Genomic DNA, 22,881 nt, shown 5'->3' with positions numbered 1-22,881 from the left:
TGGTGTAATTATAATTCTATATTAGACGTTAATATTAGAATTAGACTAACGGTGAATTAACGGTATTTAACAGAAAAATTAAATGGATAATCATATAATTAAGGATAAATTAGAAAAAACTTTTTAAAAAAATTAAAACCTGAACAATTTGAACCATTCATTTGATTTAATAATTTGGCGGTCATTTTTTCTACCCAATGTTAATAATTAAATAAATTCGTTGGTCAAATCCGCTAATATAATCCGCTAACGGCTGATTGTCAAACAAATACATTGCAAGGTAGTTCTCACTTCAATTTGTTGTGTGATTTGAATACTCTCTTTGTCACAAAATCTCTCAAGTAGTTAATATGGTTGGCTTTATTAATTATATATTTTTTAATTTTTTTCATGGTATTAATAAAATACTTGGTAAATAAATATATAACATTATTTTGTATTATAACTTTGATATTTAATTAGAAAAATAGTGCACAAAAAAGATAATAGACAATGTAGTGAATATAATCAATTGATGAATTTGAATGTAAAAATTTTTACATTTGAGAAAAATAAAGACAATATAACTAATGAAAATATTTCTCTTAATTAATTTATTGATAATGAATAATTTTTTTTTCACTGAATTAAGACATTGTAAGGACAATGTAGCGAATATAATCAATTAATAAATTGGAATATAAAGAATTTTTATATTGTAGAAAAATAAAGACAATATAACTAACACAATTATTTCTCTTATTTAATTTATTGATAATGAATAATTTTTTTTTTTGAATAAAGGCTTTGTGGACACATGATTCTAAATTAAAGAAATGCATATCTATAATTTTTTGTTGTAGCTACTAAATTATTATTTATATATATATAATTTAATAAGAGTAAAATAGAGTACTAATTATGCCAACTTTGATTGGGATGAGGTTCGAACCTAAGACCTTTTTTTTTTTTTTTATTGAAATCAATGAGTAAGTTAACGGTGAACTAACGGCAATTCTTAAAATTTTAACGGAATTAGTAACGGTGTGTGGGTATTTTAGGAAATTTTAGTGTAAAATTTATATCTTATCAATCTTTTAATCAATCTGAGCCATTCATTTGATTAAAATCTGTGACCGCCATTTTTTCTACCCATTATAGGCCTAACTCTCTTGGGCTCTTATTAGTATAGTAGATAGATAGTAGATTATTAGTATAGTAGATATATAGTAGATAGTAGATACTAGTTTTTTACGCGCATTGCGCGATTGGGATAATGCCCAATATTTTTTTTTTTTAAATAAGTACTTCAAAGTATATATCAAGGCAAGATTATATTGAAATTGTTCATGCATAGATAATTGAATGTTGAATTTGCGAATGGGTAATTCTAAGTTTACAAATGCAAGCTAGATAATATAGTCAAGATTGATTATAATTTTCAATAAAATAATTGTATAGGTATGATTGAAATCAAATACGAGACATAAGGAAGAGCAAATAAAAATTAAGGCATAAAATATTAAATATATACTAATAAATTTCTCAAGTAGTTAATATGATTGGCTTAATTATATATTTTTAAATTTTTTAAAACAATTATTATTATTAGTTGGTTATTAAATTTCCCAAGACCTGCCTTCTCGGAAGCTGGTGCAGCAGGCGGAGCATGCATTCGGGACTCTACCGGATAACTGATTGTGGGGTTGAGCTTCCACTTTGATGCACAGTCGGCCATAGAGGCGGAAACATTGTCTCTCCAACTTGCAATCTATTGGTGTGAATCCTTTGCCAGAAGACCCTTAGAAGTGGAAGTTGATTCTCTCGCTCTTGCCACCCTGATCTCATCGCATGATACGAGGGTTCCATGGAGAATTGCAGCTGCCATTTCTTACATTCGGTCAAGCCTGAATTCATGGGGATCGAGCATTCGACATATTTACAGGGAAGCCAACCGGGTTGCGGATGCTCTAGCAACGGCTGGTCTTAGTTGCAGCACTTCAAAAAATTTTAGCTCTTTGCTTTCGCTGCCCAATCAGGTTAAACTAGCCTAATTGTTTGATCTTAAAGGTTTTGCCACGCGTCGGGCTATTTGTCGCTAATAAAAGTTGCTTACTCTAAAAAAAAAAAAACAATTATTATTATTATTATTATTATTATTATTATTATTATTATTATTATTATTATTATTATTATTATTATACCCTTAGGTCATTTTACATGTTAATCTAATCAGCTAATTTTTTTCAAATATCTTTTTACCAACCGTTGATATAATTCGCTAGTCAAATCCGCTAATATAATCCCCTAACTGCTGATTGTCAAACAAGGACATTGCGAGATAGTTTTCACTTCAATTTGTTGTGTGATTTGAATACTCTCTTTGTCAACAAATCCCTCAAGTAGTTAATATAATTGAGTTTATTAATTATATTTTTTAAATTTTTTTATGGTATTAATAAAATACTTGGTAAATAAATATATAGCATTGTTTTGTATTATACCTTTGATATTTAATTAAAAAAAATAGTGCACAAAAAAAATAATAGACAATGTAGAAAATATAATCAATTGATGAATTTGAATGTAAAGAATTTTTACATTGGAGAAAAATAAAGACAATATAACTAATAAAATTATTTCTCTTAATCAATTTATTGATAATGAATAATTTTTTTTAAATAAAGACATTGTAGGGACAATGTAGCGAATATAATCAATTGATGAATTTGAATATAAAGAATTTTTATATTGGAGAAAAATAAAGACAATATAACTAATGAAATTATTTATCTTATTTAATTTATTGATAATGAATAAATTTTTTTTTTGAATAAAGACATTGTAGACACATAATTCTAAATTAAAGAAATGCATATGTATTTTTTTTGTAGCTACTAAATTATTATTTCTACTATACTAATAAGAGCCCAAGAGAGTTAGGCCTATAATGAGTAGAAAAAATGACGGTCAAATTTGTTAATCAAATGAATGGCTCAGATTGATCAGATTTTAATTTTTATTTTGGACTTCCTAATTTATCCTTAATGAATATGATTATCCGTTAACTTTTGCGTTAAATATTATCTTTTCCGTTAATTTATGTTAGTTCACCGTTAACTTACTCATTGATTTCAATTAGAAAGGTCAAGTTCGAACCACATCCCAATCAAAGTTGGCATAATTAGTACTCTATTTTACTCTTATTAATTAATTACTAGTTTTTTTATGCGCATTGCGCGATTGGAATAATGCCCAATGTTACCTTGTCATCTGTATAGTTATTGTTTAAACTAGACTATGCTAACCTTGTTAAAATATGGAACAGGTTGGACTAGTATAAACAATAAAAATTTAATTGAAGTCCAATCCATCCCATATATAGCCCAAAAGATTAAAAACTAAGAGTAAAATTTCTATTCAATTTCTTTAATTTATAATTATTACATTTGTCAAGTAGGTCACTACTTGCTCGCTGAGAGTACCTTGTCCTGTTTTGATGCCAAGGAATAGGCGGATGGGACTGCTCAATTCCCATTAATGGTGAAGCAGTATCAGAGAGTGGAAAATGGACATGGCTAGGGTGATTTGTGTGGTGTGTTTGAAGGGAACCAAAATTTGGGTTAAAGTATGTATGGAATTTTGAAGAGCTTTTAAGACTTGAAAGTGATAATGGTTGTGGTCATGAAGTTGTTTGCCCATTTTGGACAAGGATTCTACCTATTGAGAAGTAGAATTGTTAGATATATTAAATATAATATAATATATATTTGAGAAGAGAGAGAGAAATAAACAGATAATGTTTATTTGATGGGATGCTTTTGAAATGCTTTGCAAGTAAACATATTTATAGCAAGAGAAATGACTAGAATGCTAAAGTGTAGGGAATTAGTGCTGCATGAAGTGCTCCACGTTCTGCAACCACACGTCCACACACCTCACATATTTGCTTTCTAAATTCTAACAAACTAATTAGACATTGGTTTAATAATTATAATAATAATATTATTATAACAAGAATGAATTGAATTTGCAAGGAGTTATAGTTTGCTATGAAAAATAGAGATCAAAGAAACATTTTTAAAAAATTAAAGACTAAACCATCAATTATTTCGTTTCTTTTATGCTTATCAAACTTCATCGTAGTGCGTGGTAAAAGATTTAGATTCATTAAGGTGAAAATGCTTCGTTGCTGTTCTGATACCATGATGAAGTACGACATGATCACATGCGAGAGGAAAAGCTTGAAAGTTTATTGAATGCATAAAGTTCTAAATCCAGAGAGGAAAGAGATACAACAGATATATAAAGGAGACAAAACAAACGATTACAACAAACTAATAGGAAGAAACTACAATAACAAGCCTTGTTCTTCACCACCTTTCTCAGTTAGGTCTGCTTCATTATCCTCCAACATAAGTTGTCTGCTTGGTGAAGGGAAGCAACTTAAGCAACATTGACCCAACAACATCAATCCACAACCTATCATTTAGGTACAAAAAGGAAGCAATTGGCAGAGCCACAAATGCGGCAATAAGAATTGGTTGCCATGCCCTTCCATACGCCAGAAAGAAGACAGCGGTAAAAGCGAAGAGCATCCCACATATGGAGACACCCAATGCTGCGAATCCTACGAACAATCTTTTCAATGCCAAATGAAAATCGTCATCCGTATTGCGCCAAATGAGGATGGATAAGAATGTGAGAATTGAGACCATTGAGAAGATCATTGCCACAGCATCCGATATTGTGAAAACTGTAAAGCTTGCTCGTTTTATAAATATGGGAATACCTGTTTTGTCATCATTACCACCTGGTGCGGTGAAGGCGGCAGAAAACGCCACGGTGGCGATTAAGGTTGCCACAATCATGCATGAATCTGCTGTGCCTCTAATGGATTTTTCTGCATTTATCTTTAATTCCATGTGCTCTTTCAAAAACAATTGCTTTGGGGTTTTGCCCTCCCCATTTCTCATGTCATGATATGATGACGGCACAATCTTCTCCACACTCTAACACCTCAAAATTAAAGGATAATTAGGAAATTAGAATATATATATATATATATATATATATATATATATATATAGGCTTTGGATTCCATGAGAACACACCTTCAAGAGAAAACTAATAACAAACATCAGTTTTACATCTGTAAATATTTGATGGTTTTGATCAGATTAAAAAAAAAAAATGCCTGCAGTGACATTTTCGTAATTATCATAAACTTCATTATGCAAACTTTAACCATTAAATATGTCATCTTTAATAACTAAATAGAGTAAATTTCAATTTTGGTCCAATGACTATTGAGGTCTTGTTAATTTCAATCCACGACTTTAAAAACTAACAATTGAGTACCCTGATTATCCAATTTTTATCAATTTTGGTCTATCCGGCCAAATTACCGGCCAATTGTCACCGGAATCTTGTAATGGATAAAATTTTAAGGGTAATTTAGTCATTTGCTCTCCTTTTTATTTCTTCTCCGTTCTACTGGACTTCAGGCGAGCCAGAGCCGATGCCGCCGAGCATCAGAGTTTGGGTGGGGTCCCCTATTTTCCGGCAACATGACATGAACATGGACACGATAGAAATTCCATCTCCCAAAGAGTAGTGAATCCAGAGAACGACGCAATTGTGAGCCAAAAGGAGATGAATTTCCTACAGAACAAAAGGAAAAGTTGCAGCAAATCCAGCAATACTCCGCATAAAATTGAAAATTGACTAAACAACAAAAGATGAGATACTTTCAATACAAACTCATCCTACACAATCTGAAAATAAAATTTCTCCTCAAGTCAGCTCAAACTCAAATGGTTCTACGCCACCTTCGCGGCCGTAGGAATCTCTGACCATGAAACTGTTGAATCTTGGGTGTTTTCTCCGATTTAACCGCTCAATACTCAACCTCTTGGCTGATCGGTGAGTCCAAATCAATCAATTGTCTATCTGATTCTCTATCTGCATCTCCACAATCAGTCCTGTTCAAATTAAAACGGTCCTCAATTATCTCAAATTTTGGTTGAATTTGTATACTATTTATCATAATTATCACTAATGTTTGTGTTTTTGTTAATATGTTTGAGAAGCAACAAAGAGTATATGTTCCTGGCGTAAAGAGGGAAGAGGAAGCACTGGAGTTCGAGGTGTACAAGCTCAAGACATAGATATGCAACCGGCGGCATAGAAGAGACGGGGGGAAGAAGAAAAGAGGAGAGCAAATGACTAAATTGCCCCCAAAATTTTATCCATTACAAGATTCCGGCGATAATTGGCCGGTAATTTGGCCGGATGGACCAAAATTGATAAAAATTGGATAGTCAAGGTACTCAATTGTTAGTTTTTAAAGTCGTGGATTGAAATTAACAATACCCAAATAGTCATTGGACCAAAATTGAAATTTACTCTAACTAAATATACAAATCTGGTAAAGTTTATAAAATCAATGAAAAAGTTAAATTTTAAATCTAAACCATAAATGCTAGATGGGTAAATTATACCGTGGATCACGGTCCACGAAGCATTGTGGACCATGGTCCAAAACGACGCCATTTCTTTTAATGAAAAGAAACGGCACCCGTTCCACACTGTTTCGCATAAAGTAGTTCTGTTTGTATAAAATATTCAGTTTCATTTTATATACACTGCAGTTTCATTTCGATATAACTACAGTTTCATTCGACCATTATACACTCAAATATGTGAAACTATTATTTAGTTTCATTACAACACAATTACAATATCATTTCGATATAACTACAGTTTCATTGGACAATATACGCTGCAGTTTTTTTTTTTTTTTTTTTTTTTTTATATACACTGCAGTTTCATTTCAACATAACTACAGTTTCACTTCGATATAACTACAGTTTCATTTGACATTATACATTCAAATATGTGAAACTGTTATTCAGTTTCATTTATATATACTATAGTTTAATTACAACACAACTACAGTATCATTTCGATATAACTACAATTTCATTTGATAATATACACTCAAATATGTGAAATTGTTATTCAGTTTCATTTTATATACATTGCAGTTTCATTTCAACACAACTACAGTTTCATTTCAATTCAACTACAGCTTCATTTGATAATATAAAAACAATATTTGAGACGGTTTCATTGTAGATACACTGCAGTTTCATTTTGTAACTAACACACAAAAAATACGGGCTCCGTTAAGATGTAACGGCGGCCGTTTCTTTACTTAAAGAAACGACACCGTTTTTGGACCATGGTCTACAAAGCTGTGTGGACCATGGTCCACGATATAATTGTTGTGTGAGATGTTAAGCAGTAAAAAATGAACCACTAAACCAAATAAAACAAAAAATACCGTCATAAACTCTAAAATCGAAACCCTAAGTGCAATTTCCTTTCACTTTTTTGCAAGTGCAATCTTTTAATACTAAATGTAAAAATCTAGAAAATTCTAAAAATTGTAGATTTTAGTATTCAAGTTTACATAGTAAAATTGGTGATAATTATGAAAATGTCACCGCATTTTTTTTAAATACATATCTATTACATCCAATTTTTCAAGATGTATGGTTGGAATTTGTTTTAGTTTTCTCTTAAAGACTTGTTCTCATATGTTTTAGTATTCAAGTTTACATAGTAAAATTGGTGATAATTATGAAAATGTCACCGCATTTTTTTTTTAAATACAGATCTATTACATCCAATTTTTCAAGATGTATGGTTGGAATTTGTTTTAGTTTTCTCTTAAAGACTTGTTCTCATATGTTTCAATACCTGTATGTATGTATGTATGTATGTACACAGACACACACACATATATACAGGGATGAGTTCGGGTGCGGGGATGCTCCAGGTGCAGTCATGCGGTTAGATCTGAGCCGTTGATCAAATCTAGATCAACGACTCAAATCAATGAAAATTAAAAAAAAAATGCGTGTCTTGAAAAAAGAAGCATAAGCTAAAAAATGGTGCCCCTTAAGTGTTAAAATGGAGCACCTTAAGTATTAACATCGCGCACCTGCAGTTTATAACAATGACGCACCGTAAGTGAAACAAAGACGCACCTTAATTGTTAGAACAACGCACCTTAAGTGTTAAAATAGTGCACCTTAAGTTTTGTTCCTAAGGGTTTGAGCTAGGGGTCTGGCAAACCCCTTAGTCCAAAAGTTTTGTTCTTGAGAGTCTGAGCTAGAGGTCTGGCAGACCCCTTAGTTCAAAAGTTTTGTTATTGAGGGTCTGAGCTAAGGGCCTGGGAGCCCCGTGACTCATACCCCTTAGTTCAAAAGGGAAAAGGGTGGTGGGCAAGGAGTGCTCCGTTACCGGCCCTCTGCCGCCTTCTGTTTTGTTCCAGATTTGAAGAAGAAACACGACGCACCTTAAGCACAAGACCTACGCACCTTAAGCACAAAAATTACGCATCTTAAATTTCAATAAATACTCACATCACCTTAAGCACAAAATTAAACCCACGCACCTTAAGCACAAATATTATGCACCTTAAGAAGGAAAACCAGACACCTTAAATTTGACATAGATGCAAAAATTACCAAATTACCATTGCATTTTTTTTTTTAAATTTTGGTAATCCTGAACATTAATTTAAGAAAAATCAATGGCTTATATTTAACCGCACGACTGCACCTGGCCACACCAACCGTCTTTGAACCTAATTCTATATGTGTGTGTGTGTCTATATGTGTGTGGATAAGAATAGTGCATTCCGTACACTCAAAGCATTTTCAAATACACTGTCAAGTATTTCTAAATGCAATCAAACATTTTTAAATATACAATCGTAATTATAAAAAATTACAGAAATAACACGGCATTTTTTTTTCCATTTTTCATTGATTTTTAGTCTTGAATCATGACAGATGGAGAGATCATATTTGTCATTAGTTCTCGATCGATCACCTGGGAGATTGTTCTCATGTGAACATGCTCCCTTATATATATATATATATATATATATATATATATATATATATATATATATATATATATATATATATATATATATATATATATATATATATATTTTCAGATGATGATAGATGGTGTTGTTAGATGAAGCCACGTGTCACCATCTCAATCACCTTGGTGGTTATTTTTCGGTTATTCTTACTGTTCATTTCCCTCCGTTTCCAGTTGTTCAAATGGCCTTGTATATAAGCCAGTGTAATGAGGATTGCTGAGACTTAATGAAATAATTCCTTTCTTCTTCTTTTATGCTTTCGATCTCTCCATCCATCTTCATCCTCTAATCCGCAACATGGTATCAGAGCAGGAAGACTGAGATTCGCAAAGCTCTTCATGAATGGCTTCTGGTTCGATGAACGCATGGCCTCCGATTAGCAATTGGACTATTCCAGCAGAAATTCCGATCGAGAATCCAGCCACCGCAAACACGTCGCAGATTCCATCAAATCCAGGCACAGGATCTAATGGTTCTGAGGTAACTTTTGATCCGCAATCTCAATCGAATCCCTACTTCCTTCATATTAGCGAAAATCCTGCACTGGAATTGGTGTCAGTTCCTTTAGATGGAACGAACTACCATCCGTGGGCTAGGGCCATGACTATGGCTCTCTCATGTAAGAATAAGGTAGCTTTTGTTGATGGAAGCATAACCAAACCGACTAGAGATAACCTAGAAAGGTACCTTGCCTGGGAAAGGTGCAATAATATAGTTGTCTCTTAGATTGTAATAACTCTGACTCCAACTGTAGGAAGGAGTGTCTTGTGGATTGACACTGCGTATGGCATATGGAGTGATCTGAAAAGGAGATTTAGCCAACAAGATTTATTCAGGATAGCTGAGATCAATTGTGAAATATATCAAACTAAACAAGGGGATAGTTCATTGAGAATACTTTAGAAAACAAAAACTCCTGTGGGATGAACTGACTATTCTTTGACCTCCATTGAAATGTGCCTGCAATGAGAAATGTGAATGTGGAAAGAAGATTGATCAGCTGAATGAACACTCTGAGAAGGATAAGCTGTCTATTTTTCTGATTGGCTTACATGAGAAATACTCAGGGGCCAGAAATCAGATTATGCTTATGAGGCCTCTGCCAGATGTGAATGATGCATACTCCATGATTTCTCAACAAGAGAGACAGTTTCAGATGGCTAACACTGGTTTTGCAAGTCAACTATATCAGACAGGTGAAAACAGCTCAGCTAGTGTGATGATGACTAGAACAGATGGGCAATTCCAGTCAGGATTCAAGAAGAATTCTGCTGTTAACAAGAGGTCAGTGTGTACTTACTGTGGTTACACAGGCCATACACATGACAAATGTTATAAGAAGCATGGTTATCCACCAGGGTGGAAACCAAAATCAAGGAACCAAGGTTTTGCTAATCAGGCACAGGGTCCATCTCCAACTCAATCCAATGCTGAAAGTTGAATGTCCTTTACACAAGATGATGTCAAAAGGTTTATGGAGTTTATGCAGACAAATAAGTCCATCAATGCAAACCAGAACTCACCTTTTGATCAGCCATCTCAAGTCAGTGTCAATATCATATCCACTGACTTCCAAACTGAAGGTATGATTCCCTCAACCAATTCAGTTAAGTTTGATAGGAGTGATTGGATAGTAGATAGTGGTGCCACACACCATATTGTGTGCAATCTGGAACTGCTAAGCCATCAAAGAAAAGTCCATGATCTCCATGTGAGTTTACCAAATGGTCAGCAAGCTGAAATTACCTCTATTGGTTCAGTTCACTTATCTGATGATTTTGTGCTCCATGATGTCCTACATGTTCCTGGCTTCTGCTACAATTTAATTTCTGTGAGTGCCTTCATTAAGAAGTCCAATTGTGAGATGAAAATACATGCTAATCACTGCCTTATACAGGATGTTATCCATGGCAAAATGATTGGAAGAGCTAAGCTGCAAAATGGTTTATATCACCTTGTTTTCCCTCCTAGAACTCTATCTGTTTGTAATTCTATTCCAACCCTCAATAAATGTAGCCTATGGCATATCAGATTAGGGCATGCCTCACATTCAAAAATTCAGTTTCTCAAAATGTTGGAGCCCACAATTCAAATAAATAAAGAAATGATTTGTGACAGTTGCCATTTTGCTAAGCAGAAAAGAGTCCCTTTTCAACATAGTGCATCTTTGTCTACTAAGCTAATTGTTTTGATTTGTTACATGGGGATATATGGGGTCCTTACAGAGTTGCTACAATACATGGACACCATTACTTCCTTACTATATTAGATGACCACAGTAGGGCAGTGTGGATATACCTGATGAAGATGAAATCTGAAGTTAGGGGCTTGATCACAGAGTTCTGCAACATGGTTGAAACTCAATTTGAATCCAGGGTGAAATGCATCAGGTCAGACAATGGCATAGAGTTTAACATGGTTGATTTTTTCTCTCAAAAGGGAATCATACATCAGACCTCATGTGCCTATACACCCCAACAAAACAGCAGGGTTGAAAGGAAGCATGGCCATCTTCTTGCAACTGCAAGAGCTCTCAGGTTTCAAGCCAATTTACCAGAAGAGTTATGGGGTGAATGTGTTTTGCATGCTGCTTACATAATAAATAGATTACCATCTGCTGCCATAAACAATCAGATTCCTTATCAAGTCCTGCTTAAAAGAACTCCACAATATCAACACTTGAAGACCTTTGGTTGTCTAGCTTATGCCACAACTGTTGGCCCTAAGTCAAAGTTAGATGCAAGGGCCAGAAAGTGCATATTTCTTGGCTATGCCAATGGGACAAAGGGATTAAAGGTCTATGATTTCATGACCAAGGACCTTTTTATATCTAGAGATGTGATTTTTTATGAACACATTTTCCCTTTCCAGCAGGCTAACAAGACAGAAAAGGACAACACTCAGCTTATACTGCCCACTGTGGGATCCTTTCCTATGAGTGAAGCCATACAAGAAGATGTTCAGGGTCAAACACATGACATTTGTGGAGAGACAAGTCAATCTCCTATGAGTGATGCCACTGAGCTCAACAGAGAACTCAGACACAATTCAGGCAGTAGCAACAATAGTGAGCAGGCTGATTCTCATCCTGGCTCAGATGAGCATGCTGATAGTTCACCTGGTATTTCCCAATCTCATCCAGAGGTCACCAGGAGGTCAACAAGACAGAGAAATGCTCCCACTTATCTTCATGATTATATTTGTCACAATGCAGCTTTAAAGACATTTCCTCATCCTATCTGCAAGGTTATGGATTATAGCAGGCTGGCCACACCCTTCCAGTCTTTTGTGATGAACATTACTTCCCAGGTTGAGCCTAAAAACTATAAGGAGGCTGCTATGGATGAGTGTTGGAGACAGGCAATGCAGGAAGAAATCAAAGCTTTACAGAAAAACAACACATGGACCTTGGTGGAATTGCCCCCTTCCAAGAAGCCAATTGGTTGCAAGTGGGTGTACAAAATCAAGTACAAGGCTGATGGCAATATAGAAAGATACAAGGCAAGGCTTGTGGCAAAAGGATACAATCAAACTCTTGGCATTGACTACTTGGACACTTTCAGTCCAGTAGCAAAAATGACCACTGTTAGAACATTATTGGCTATAGCAGCAGCAAAAGATTGACATGTTCATCAGATGGATGTCAATAATGCCTTTTTGCATGGAGATTTAGATGAGGAAGTATATATGCAACTACCACCTGGCTATCCAGTAACAAATACAAGGCTAATTTGCAAGTTGAACAAGTCCCTCTATGGCTTGAAACAGGCCAGCAGGCAATGGAACACAAAGCTAAGCTTGGCTTTGCAGAAGATGGGGTTCAGACAGTCCTTACCTGACAACTCTCTGTTCATCAAGGGAGAAGGCCATTCCTATGTGGCCATGCTGGTCTATGTGGATGATATTGTGGTTGCAGGACCAGATCTCAGTCTAATTCAAGAGGTAAAACAGAAGCTTAATGCAAATTTCCAGACAAAGGACTTAGGTCCTCTGAAATACTTCCTTGGTTTGGAGGTAGCTAGACAGAAAAAGGGCATTGTAATTAGTCAAAGGAAATATGCCATTGAGCTACTTCAAGATACAGGTTTTCTTGAGTCAAAACCAGTTTATAGCCCTACAGTACCATCCCATAAATTAAGCAAAGATGAAGGAGACATCATTGAAGACAATACTCAGTACAGAAGAATAGTTGGCAAGCTTTTATACTTGACTATCACAAGGCCTGACATAAGCTTTGCCACTCAACAACTATCCCAGTTCCTTGATAAACCTACTCATCTTCACTTACAAGCTGCTCAAAGGGTGCTAAGATACATAAAAGCTGCTCCTGGACAAGGACTATTCTTCCCTTCATCTTCTGACTTACAACTAAAAGCATTCTCAGATTCTGATTGGGGTGCATGCATTGATACAAGGAAGTCTGTCACTGGGTTTTGCACTTTTCTTGGGAATGCATTGATATCCTGGAAATCCAAGAAACAACCCACCATTTCCAAGTCTTCCTCCGAAGCTGAGTACAGGGCCTTGGCAGCCACAACATGTGAAATCCAGTGGATATCCTATCTGTTAGCAGAATTTGGAGTAAAGTTAGTTGATCCTGTGGCTATATATTGTGATAGCAAATCCGCAATTGCCATTGCAGAGAACCCTGTCTTCCATGAACGCACTAAACATATAGAGTTGGACTGCCACCTTGTCCGAGAGAAACTCAACAATGGCCTGATCAAGCTATTTCATGTTCCATCTGAACATCAACTTGCAGATGTCTTTACAAAGACTCACTGCCCTAGTTCTTTTACCACTTATGTTTCCAAGCTTGAATTACTCAACTTGTACAATCCAGCTTGAGGGGGGCTTTCAGATGATGATAGATGGTGTTGTTAGATGAAGCCACGTGTCACCATCTCAATCACCTTGGTGGTTATTTTTCGGTTATTCTTACTGTTCATTTCCCTCCTTTTCCAGTTGTTCAAATGGCCTTGTATATAAGCCAGTGTAATGAGGATTGCTGAGACTTAATGAAATAATTCCTTTCTTCTTCTTTTCTACTTTCGATCTCTCCATCCATCTTCATCCTCTAATCCGCAACATATATATATATATATATATATATATATATATATATATATATATATATATATATATATATATATATATATATATATATGAGACGGAGATCATTATGGTTGTTACACTTACCTTGCTATTCCGATCCATGAATGCAAATGATATCATCAATCAAACAGCTATATATAAATGCATACTGCTTAAAGGAGGATATGGTTCAGTAGGTAGGTTCTCACCATAAACCATGAAATCTGTCTTTCATATTGAAGGGCTGCTGTGGATAACCAAAGAACTGATTCTGGCATAATCTTCTCCTCCCGATGATCATCCTGTTTCTTGTTTTGTGGCACTGCGCATGGCTCCTTTTCCTGTATGCATAATTAATAAGGGGTATTAGCTGTAATTTATTAGAAGCTAAGGATTTTTTTATTTTTTATTTTTTTAAGATTACTGACTATGTTACAATACAGTAGTCAATACCGCCCCCATTGTCTTTACTAAGGGACGAATCCATGACCTCCCATTTGGGAGAGTCACTTCGTGCCACTAGACCACAAGGTTATTGGCAATTGACTCAACGGATAACATAAAATTAATTAAAAGCTGTTGAGATTAACAAGAACAAGAAAAATAATAATGACAGTAAAGGATAAATAAGACAAGATTTACGTGGATCGGCAATGTGTCTACATCCACGGGAGTGAAACTATTCTCTTATTATTTGTGATGGGGATAGTGGTGACCCCACCCTTTAGGGATACAACCAATATATTTATAGGCATCCAATCCCTATACAATAGGTCTACCCGTTTCACTCCTACTCCTAGTATGAGACAACCACTTATTCCTAATCCATATATGAGACAAACTCAACAATCTCCACCTTGACGAATATGTTCTTTAGGAGAAAAGATAACTCAACAAATCTCTACCTTGACGAATATGCTCTTTAGGAGAAAAGACTTATCTCACCATCTCCACCTTCACATATATGGCCTTTAGGATAAAAGACTATCTCCACCTTCGCAAATATGTCCTTTAGGAGAAAAAGATAACTCAACAAATCTCCACCTTAGCAAATATGTCCCTTAGGAGAAAAGACTTATCTCACCATCTCCACCTTCACAATTATGCCCTTTAAGAGAAAAAAACTTATCTCACATATACACATGGGTAGGAACAACCATGCTCATCCCAACTAGCCAGCCACGTGCATACGCAGCATCAAACGTTACCCAGTGCATGTACACGAACCGCTTTGTTCCAAGCCATTCGCCCCTCAGCCGTTGACCTGTTATACCGCCGCGACTCATGCTTACTGTCCCGTTTAGCTGACCTCCTGCATCCGGCTCATACCAAGTCCATGTCCCCTCCTGGTATCCACGCTCTGCCCCTAACACAACAGCGCCCCTGCAAAGTCACACTAAACTCGTGTGCCTTGCCTAATGCTCCACTAACCAGCAATTACCACTGGTCAGCAACACGCACCATGCAGCATCAAACGTTTCCCCGTGCATGTTCACGAACTGCTTCGTCCCAAGCAATCCGTAACACCAAGCCATATTAGCCCAGCTCATACCAGCCGTGACTCATGACAAGCCCGACTCATACCAGGTCCATATCCCCTCCTGGTATCCACGCTGTCCCTAACACAACAGCGCCCCTCACCACCTTCTCATCTAGCATCTAGAAATGCCCAACAAGTCCAAACAATGTTCGAACTTGTTACTAGTTACCGCTAGAACCTCACCTTTACTATAATAAGAGTCATCAGCTTGAACCATGTTCATAGCTTCCGGCTTCTTCAACTCCTTCCAATCAGCCTCTTCCAGATTTGCTGAATTTTCTGCCCTCAAGGTTTTCAGAAGGCCCTGATATGCCAACAAATCCTTTACCCTAGACCGCCATAACCCAAAATTCCCTATACCATCAAACTTTGATACCTTGAATTTTATACTTGAACGGACCATCTCAACAGTGCTCTGATACCAATTTGTTGAGATTAACAGGAACAATAAAAAATAATAATGGCAGAAAGGGTAAAGAAGACAAGATTTACGTGGTTCGGCAAAGTGCCTACATCCACGGGAGTGAAACAATACTCTTATTCCTTATAGTGATGGTGATAGTGGTGACACAACCCTATATAGGCATCCAATCCCTATACAATAGGTCTACCCGTTTCACTCCTACTCCTAGTATGAGACAAACACTTATTCCTAATCCATATATGAGACAAACTCAACAATCTCCACCTTGGCGAATATGTTCTTTAGGAGAAAAGATAACTCAACAAATCTCCACCTTGACGAATATGCTCTTTAGGAGAAAAGACTTATCTCACCATCTCCACCTTCACATATATGCCCCTTAGGAGAAAATACTATCTCCACCTTCGCAAATATGTCCTTTAGGAGAAAAAGATAACTCAACAAATCTCCACCTTAGCAAATATGTCCCTTAGGAGAAAAGACTTATCTCACCATCTCCACCTTCACAATTATGCCCCTTAGGAGAAAAAAACTTATCTCACATATACACATGGGTAGGAACAACCATGCTCATCCCAACTAGCCAGCCGCATGCATATGCAGCATCAAACGTTACCCAGTGCATGTACACGAACCGCTTTGTTCCAAGCCATTCGCCCCTCAGCCGTCGACCTGTTATACCGCCGCGACTCATGCTAACTGCCCCGTTCAGCTGACTTCCTGCATCCGGCCCATACCAGGTCCATATCCCCTCCTGGTATCCACGCTGCCCCAACACAACAGCGCCCCTGCAAAGTCACACTAAACCCGTGTGCCTTGCCCAATGCTCCACTAACCAGCAATTACCACTGGCCAGCAACACGCACAACGCAGCATCAAACGCTTCCCAGTGCATGTTCACGAACTTCTTCGTCCTCCCGAGAAGTCCTCCCATACCAGTCGTGACTAGGGGTGGAAATAGGCCAGGCCCCTTTGTAGGGGCCTATGGCCTGGCCTGTTTAGGGCTTGGTTAGGCCTGGCCTATTTAATAAATAGGCCAGGCTTAGGCCCAATTTAAGGCCTATATGAATAAGGCCAAGCCTGTTTATATATATATATATATATATATATATATATATATATATATATATATATATATATATATATATATATATACATGTTTTTATATAACTCTACTTATATATGTAAACCCTACAGATTCCTTCCACTCCCTACTTATATATGTAAACCGTCGCTCCCTTTACCTTTCCTTCCATCTGCTTGACCAAGCCTACAGATCCCCTCCCTTTCCCTTTCCTTCCCGGACCAAGCCTACAGATACGTTCAAGGTTTCATTAACGATGCTTCTGCTCCGTCTCGGCGTCTCCCACCTGTCCTTCTTCTCCGCCGCTGGTTCTGGCTTTGTTCGTGATTGGAGACTCCTCTGTCGACAGTGGAAACCACACTTTTCGACACTCGCCAAGTCTCCAACCTACTGGCCGCTTCTGTAACGAAAGAATCCTTGTAGATTATCTTGGTAATTACTTCTCTAGTTTCTTTAGTTTTTTCGATCTTAGAGCACAAATGAAATTTCACATTATTTATTGGTTAAAATTTTAGTGACTATTTAATTTTTTTCACTGTAATTTTATTGGTAATTTTGGGGTGTTTTGGATCTTTGACTCTTTGTTTTGCATTTTGGCGTATGTAGATTTAATTGTTAAGGATTCTATTTTTGCGTAGATCATCTGGAGAGGGTGAAGATGGATTAGCCTAACCGAATTGTTAATGACTTCCAATTTTGCAGGTTCGTTGCTTAATGAAGTCTAATCGTTAGCATTTTGCTTACTTCTGAAGGGCTTATAAATTGAAACTTTGGGTCTAGTGTTGTTCATTGTATTTTCAGGAGTATACATTTCTTTTAGTACCTAGATGGCAGTAGATAAATGTGGATTATAAACCTGTACTGAATATATAATGTTGGTTGTGTTAGCATGAATATTCAGAAATTAAAAGCAATTTGATATGCTTTTGCAGAGTGTGTTGGATGGGTATAATGGGACAGTAATGGCTAAAGATGATGTGATTAAGGGTGGCATCATGGCTAGAGCATTGGAAGACATAATTGTTAATACATCTCCTGAGACTGACAGTGTGGAAATTTCCTATCTTCAGGTAATTGAAATCAACTCGTAACAATGAAAATTATGGTGAATGAGAATATTTTTGTTGTACTGTATCAAGTTTTTGTTAACTGAAAATCTCATTGTTCAATCAGTTGTACATGGAATCCATACAAGATTTGCTTGGTCATGAAAAGATAAAATCTCAATTGTTGAGGATGCAAAGACTGGACAAGTATTAGTACCTGGTGCCACTTCGGTTAAAATTCAGGATCTTCACCATTTCGAGCAGCTATTGCAAACTGGAGAAGCTAATCGTTATGCTGCTTTATATAATTTATTATAATTTGAACACAAGTAATTTTGTTCAAATAATCGATGAAGTAATTATATCCAATTGAGTTTGTATGGTGTTTTTTCCCAAGTAGTAGTGGTGGCTTCTATTTTTAATCCATTACTAATTATGGTCAAAGAAAATGTAAGAGCACTACAATGATATATATGATTTTTTCGATTACAGTTAGTTTTAATTTGCTTTTAGTTTCTGAAATGTCTTTCTGTATTCATCCGAACTACCTGATCTAGTTTAGTATAATAGTATGTACATGATAAACTAGATCAAAAGAACAAATTTGATAATAGGCCAGGCATGAAGCCTTTTTAATGGCCTACATATTAAATAGGCTTTTAAAAAGGCTTTAGGCCAGGCCAGGCCTATTGTAGGCTCAGGCTTGAGCCTAAAAAAAAGCCTATTACAGGCTCAGGCCCAGGCTCAGGCCTAAGATTTTTATAACAGGCTTAGGCCTATTTTTCTAAAGCCTGGCTCGGCCTGGCCTATTTCCACCCCTAGTCGTGACTTATGCCAAGTCCGGCCCATACCAGTGCCATACTGGCCCATACCGATACAATATTGACCCATATTGATACCAGGTCCACGACCCCTCCTGGTATCCGCGCTGCCCAACACTACAGCGCCCCTCACCAACTTCTCATCTAGCATCTAGAAACACCCAACAAATCCAAACAATGTTCAAACTTGTTACTAGTTACCGCTAGAACATCACCTTCACTATAATAAGAATCATCAGCATGTACCACGTCCGTAGCTTCCTGCTTCTTCAACTAGATTTGCTGGATTTTCCGCCCTCAAGGTTTTCAGAAGGCCCAGATATGCCAACAAATCCTTTCCTTTACTCTAGAACGTCATAACCCAAAATTCCCTATACCATCAAACTTTGATACCTCGAATTTTGTACTTGAACTGGCCATCTCAACAATGCTCTGATACCAATTTGTTGAGATTAACAAGCTAAGAACAAGAAAAATAATAATGGCAGAAAGGATAAAGAAGACAAGATTTACGTGGTTCGGCAATATGCCTACGTCCACGGGAGTGAAACAATACTCTTATTCATAATGATGGTGATAGTGGTGACACCACCCTTTAGGGATACAACCAATATATTTATAGGCATCCAATCCCTATACAATAGGTCTACCCGTTTCACTCCTACTCCTAGTATGAGACAACCACTTATTCCTAATCCATATATGAGACAAACTCAACAAAAGCAATTAAGCAAGCATTCTAAAAAGTTTAGCTCCGAGGTAACCCCTGCTAAGATGGTTAGGGATACACATTGTAATCTAGTTCAAATCCAATTCTCTTGGTTTGAGCCGATTAACTATGGACAACCTAGGCTGGTTTACTTTCTTGTGGTCCTTTACCAGCTAAGATCACAAGCAATCCTCGAATAATAGCTGTGTGTTTCCCTGGTCACCGAAAAAGCTCGGCTCCATTACATTATTATATTATTTCTGGATTACCTACTATACGTACCTCATCAATCCATAGGTAGTCATCAGCTGCATTATCCTGAGATTTGCACAATAATGTGTTTCCAGCCATTGCGGCTAAATGCAAAATGTTGTTGTTGTTATCGTCAAGAAGGAGAGTCATGATATCTTTATAGCCTGTTTTATTGCATATATAACTCACAACATTCTGTTGTCGGTATAACACAGCAACATGGAGGATAGTCTGCCCGCTTTTATTGCGCTCACAAAACAGATCAGGCTTACTCTCAAGAATCATGTCAAGAAACCCAACATTCCCCTCTTTTGCAGCGTAGTGAAGTATCTCATATTCATGCGTAATTACTTCTCTAAACTCATAATCAGCTAGGTTACGATACTCTTCCCAAATAATGCCAAGTAACTCTCCCGCTTCTGTCTTTGCTAAACGTTCTTCTTCAATTCCATTGTGCACTATAATTAAAAGCTAAGTAGTATAAATTCATATGTTGTATAATGCATGTATTTTTGAGACACCATTTAAATTAATTAAAGAGCTGAGTTATTTCCAAATTTAGTCCTGCCTCTAACTGTCAATCACTTCTAATTTTTGTCATTGACTTTTAAATCTACCAAATTTAGTTTTCGATTAATAAGTATTGAATCTTTTCCAATTTAATTTACTGTACCGTTAGTTTTTCCTAGCTAGTATGAATGATGAATCATTAACATTATTAAGGGTAAAAATTGGAAATTCATGACTATTGCTCCAATTGTATGTTTCTCCTACTTGGACAATAAAGTCTTAATATTCTTATTTTAGCAGCTCTATTTTTATTTATTTTTTTTTGAAAAAGCATCTCTAATTTAATCCTCAATACTAATAAATTAAAGGATTCACGACTAAATTAGTAAATTTGATAACTCTAAAAATTAATGACTAAAATTGAAAATAGTAATAGTGAGATGACTAAATTAAAAATTAAATACTTCCTCCGTCCCATTTTATCTATCTGGTTCGGTTAACGAGATTTCACTAAAGTTTTTTTCTAATCCAACTTTTCATAATATTAAGTTTACTATTAGTATACAAATTTTATATATTTAGAAACTACACTAAAAGTACTATTAAACACAAAAAAAATAAAAATAAAAATAAATAAAAAATACTAAAGAAAATAAACAAAGAAGAAAGAGTTGGTTTGACCAATAAATAGTAAGTATGACAGATAAAATGAGACAGAATATAAGAATCTTACAGAAACGCGTAGAGAAGAGTGCAGACGTTGAGCCAAAAAATCTTTGCCAAATTCCTGCTTCTTGTTTGTCACCACCGGTAGGTGCTATACGTTGTTTGTGAACTAACATATGCAAGAAGGATCGATTTCCTTTGAATTTAGTTAAGGCTAATGTTCTGTCCTCCTTTAAGATCTTTAATGCCACATCTGCAATTATATAGTCTTTATTTTGGGTAGTGAAGCTCGATCTAGAGCAGATGGATGGTTTTTTATTTACTACCTACTCCTAATAAGCACATTAAAGCAAACTAAAGAGATCATGTACAGGCCAAACACCTTATGCTCAGATGGCATGTAGTGACCTCTCTCATCGAGTCTCAGGAGACGTTGTTGACTCTTTGTGCGCCTCATTAGGTTGAGAAAAAGTATGTTTGAACAGATAATATAATGTAATAGAGTCTGTAGCTTTCAAAAAAAAAAGAGCCTGTACAGGCCAACCTCAACCAAGTTGGTCAGACCGGTGATTTAGTAATTACTCCGTATAATTCAATAGAGTAACCTATTGGCCTTCTTGTTTGAGATTGTCATCAGCTATAGCTAATTTAAGTTGATCAACTAGAGTCACAAAATATTTTCTTCGTCACTCAAAAAAAAACATGTAGATAGCATACCATGCATGTGGTTATAAATAGTAATTTTGAGAAGCTTAATGCGTTCCTGGCGCTCCAAGTACTCCTCCAAAGGTTTGACAGTGTAGAGGTAAGAAACCATATCCTTATGTCGTTGCAAAGCCGCCTGATGGATAGGGGTGATCTCACTGTACGACCGGATTCTTAGCAGCCTTTGATTCTTTTCTATCATACACTTAGCGTTTTCCACAACTCCAGATACAACCGCATTATAGAATGCAGTACATCCATAGTCATTTTTCTCTTCCAAATCTTCACTTGACTTTAGCATCTCCACTACCTTCCTTACAAATAATTTGTTTCCTCCCAAGGCTGCAACGTGAAGAACCGTGTCCTTTCTTGTTGTAATGCTATAACGAACGTAATTTGGTGTCTCACGTAGAATATCTTCTGCAGTTTTCCAGTCCCCATTTATGGCAGCGTGATACAGGTCTTTGCATTTTGCTGGAATAAAATCATTGTATTGTTAATTAGTAGATCGGAGATCCAAAATAATATTCATAAGTTTTCATGCATTATATGTAATTGTTTGGAGTTATATATATATAATTACCTTTTTGAAGATGAAGTTGTTGACGATAATGAAACAGAGGAAGAGGACGTGGAGGAAGGCGAGAAGGAGCAGGAGGAGAAGGTGGAGAAGGAGGAGAAGGTGGAGGATTTTCAACATCCATGTTGAAAACGTAGAATACGTACGTGTTAATTGAAATCTTCTTCACCAATTCTCACTGCAATTGTATGTCCATTTATCTAAACATCAAACTATATATCAAAGAAAGAAAACAATAAACGCCAATTATATATATATATATATATATATATATATATATATATATATATATATAGTGAGAAACTTAGCTTGTACCATCTAAATTTGTTTTATGCACAACTTGCACCACGTGCGTGATTAGATTTTATAGATGAGGGCATTCTAATTTTCTAATATATATCCATTGCTACCTCAGTTTACACCAGGTTTATTTAGCCGAATGAATTTTGAGGGAATAGAAATACTATTCTAGAGGGGATGTATAGTAATAGGTGATTAAGGAA

The 22,881-nt window shown here is 36.1% G+C and overlaps 1 protein-coding gene and 1 long non-coding RNA gene across 3 annotated transcripts; one reads left to right on the top strand and one right to left on the bottom strand.

Moving 5' to 3' along the window:
* Positions 1–4,248: 4,248 nt before the first annotated feature.
* On the bottom strand, positions 4,249–22,608 carry LOC109157177 (ankyrin repeat-containing protein NPR4-like). Its single transcript, XM_019305104.1, has 6 exons — positions 22,382–22,608; positions 21,811–22,272; positions 21,161–21,346; positions 19,948–20,375; positions 14,251–14,382; positions 4,249–4,991 (listed from the first exon to the last, which is right to left on the bottom strand). Exons 1-6 carry the CDS (start codon positions 22,500–22,502, stop codon positions 4,383–4,385), a joined length of 1,938 nt encoding a protein of 645 aa, XP_019160649.1. The 5' UTR covers positions 22,503–22,608; the 3' UTR covers positions 4,249–4,382.
* On the top strand, positions 17,235–18,429 carry LOC109157179. 2 transcript variants are annotated; one of them, XR_002050185.1, is made up of 4 exons: positions 17,235–17,521; positions 17,728–17,791; positions 18,022–18,159; positions 18,263–18,429. It is a non-coding gene; the product is annotated as an uncharacterized LOC109157179 (long non-coding RNA). The 2 variants fall into 2 exon arrangements; XR_002050186.1 differs by lacking the exon at positions 17,728–17,791.
* Positions 22,609–22,881: the final 273 nt, after the last annotated feature.

This window comes from Ipomoea nil, unplaced genomic scaffold (assembly GCF_001879475.1).
Source record: "Ipomoea nil cultivar Tokyo-kokei standard unplaced genomic scaffold, Asagao_1.1 scaffold2761, whole genome shotgun sequence".
NCBI classification, from domain to species: domain Eukaryota; kingdom Viridiplantae; phylum Streptophyta; class Magnoliopsida; order Solanales; family Convolvulaceae; genus Ipomoea; species Ipomoea nil.
The sequence above is the reverse complement of the archived record's forward strand: the minus strand, read 5'-3'. Positions and strand labels throughout refer to the sequence as shown.

What these genes read in the sequence shown, in the direction of transcription:
- LOC109157177 (XM_019305104.1), bottom strand. Translation starts at nt 22,502, where the DNA reads ATGGATGTTGAAAATCCTCCACCTTCTCCTCCTTCTCCACCTTCTCCT. An exon ending in ACAACTTCATCTTCAAAAAG is followed by an intron (nt 22,273 to 22,381) that starts GTAATTATATAT and finishes ATTTTATTCCAG; the next exon opens with CAAAATGCAAAGACCTGTAT. An exon ending in GACAGATTTCATGGTTTATG is followed by an intron (nt 4,992 to 14,250) that starts GTGAGAACCTAC and finishes TTGAGGTGTTAG; the next exon opens with AGTGTGGAGAAGATTGTGCC.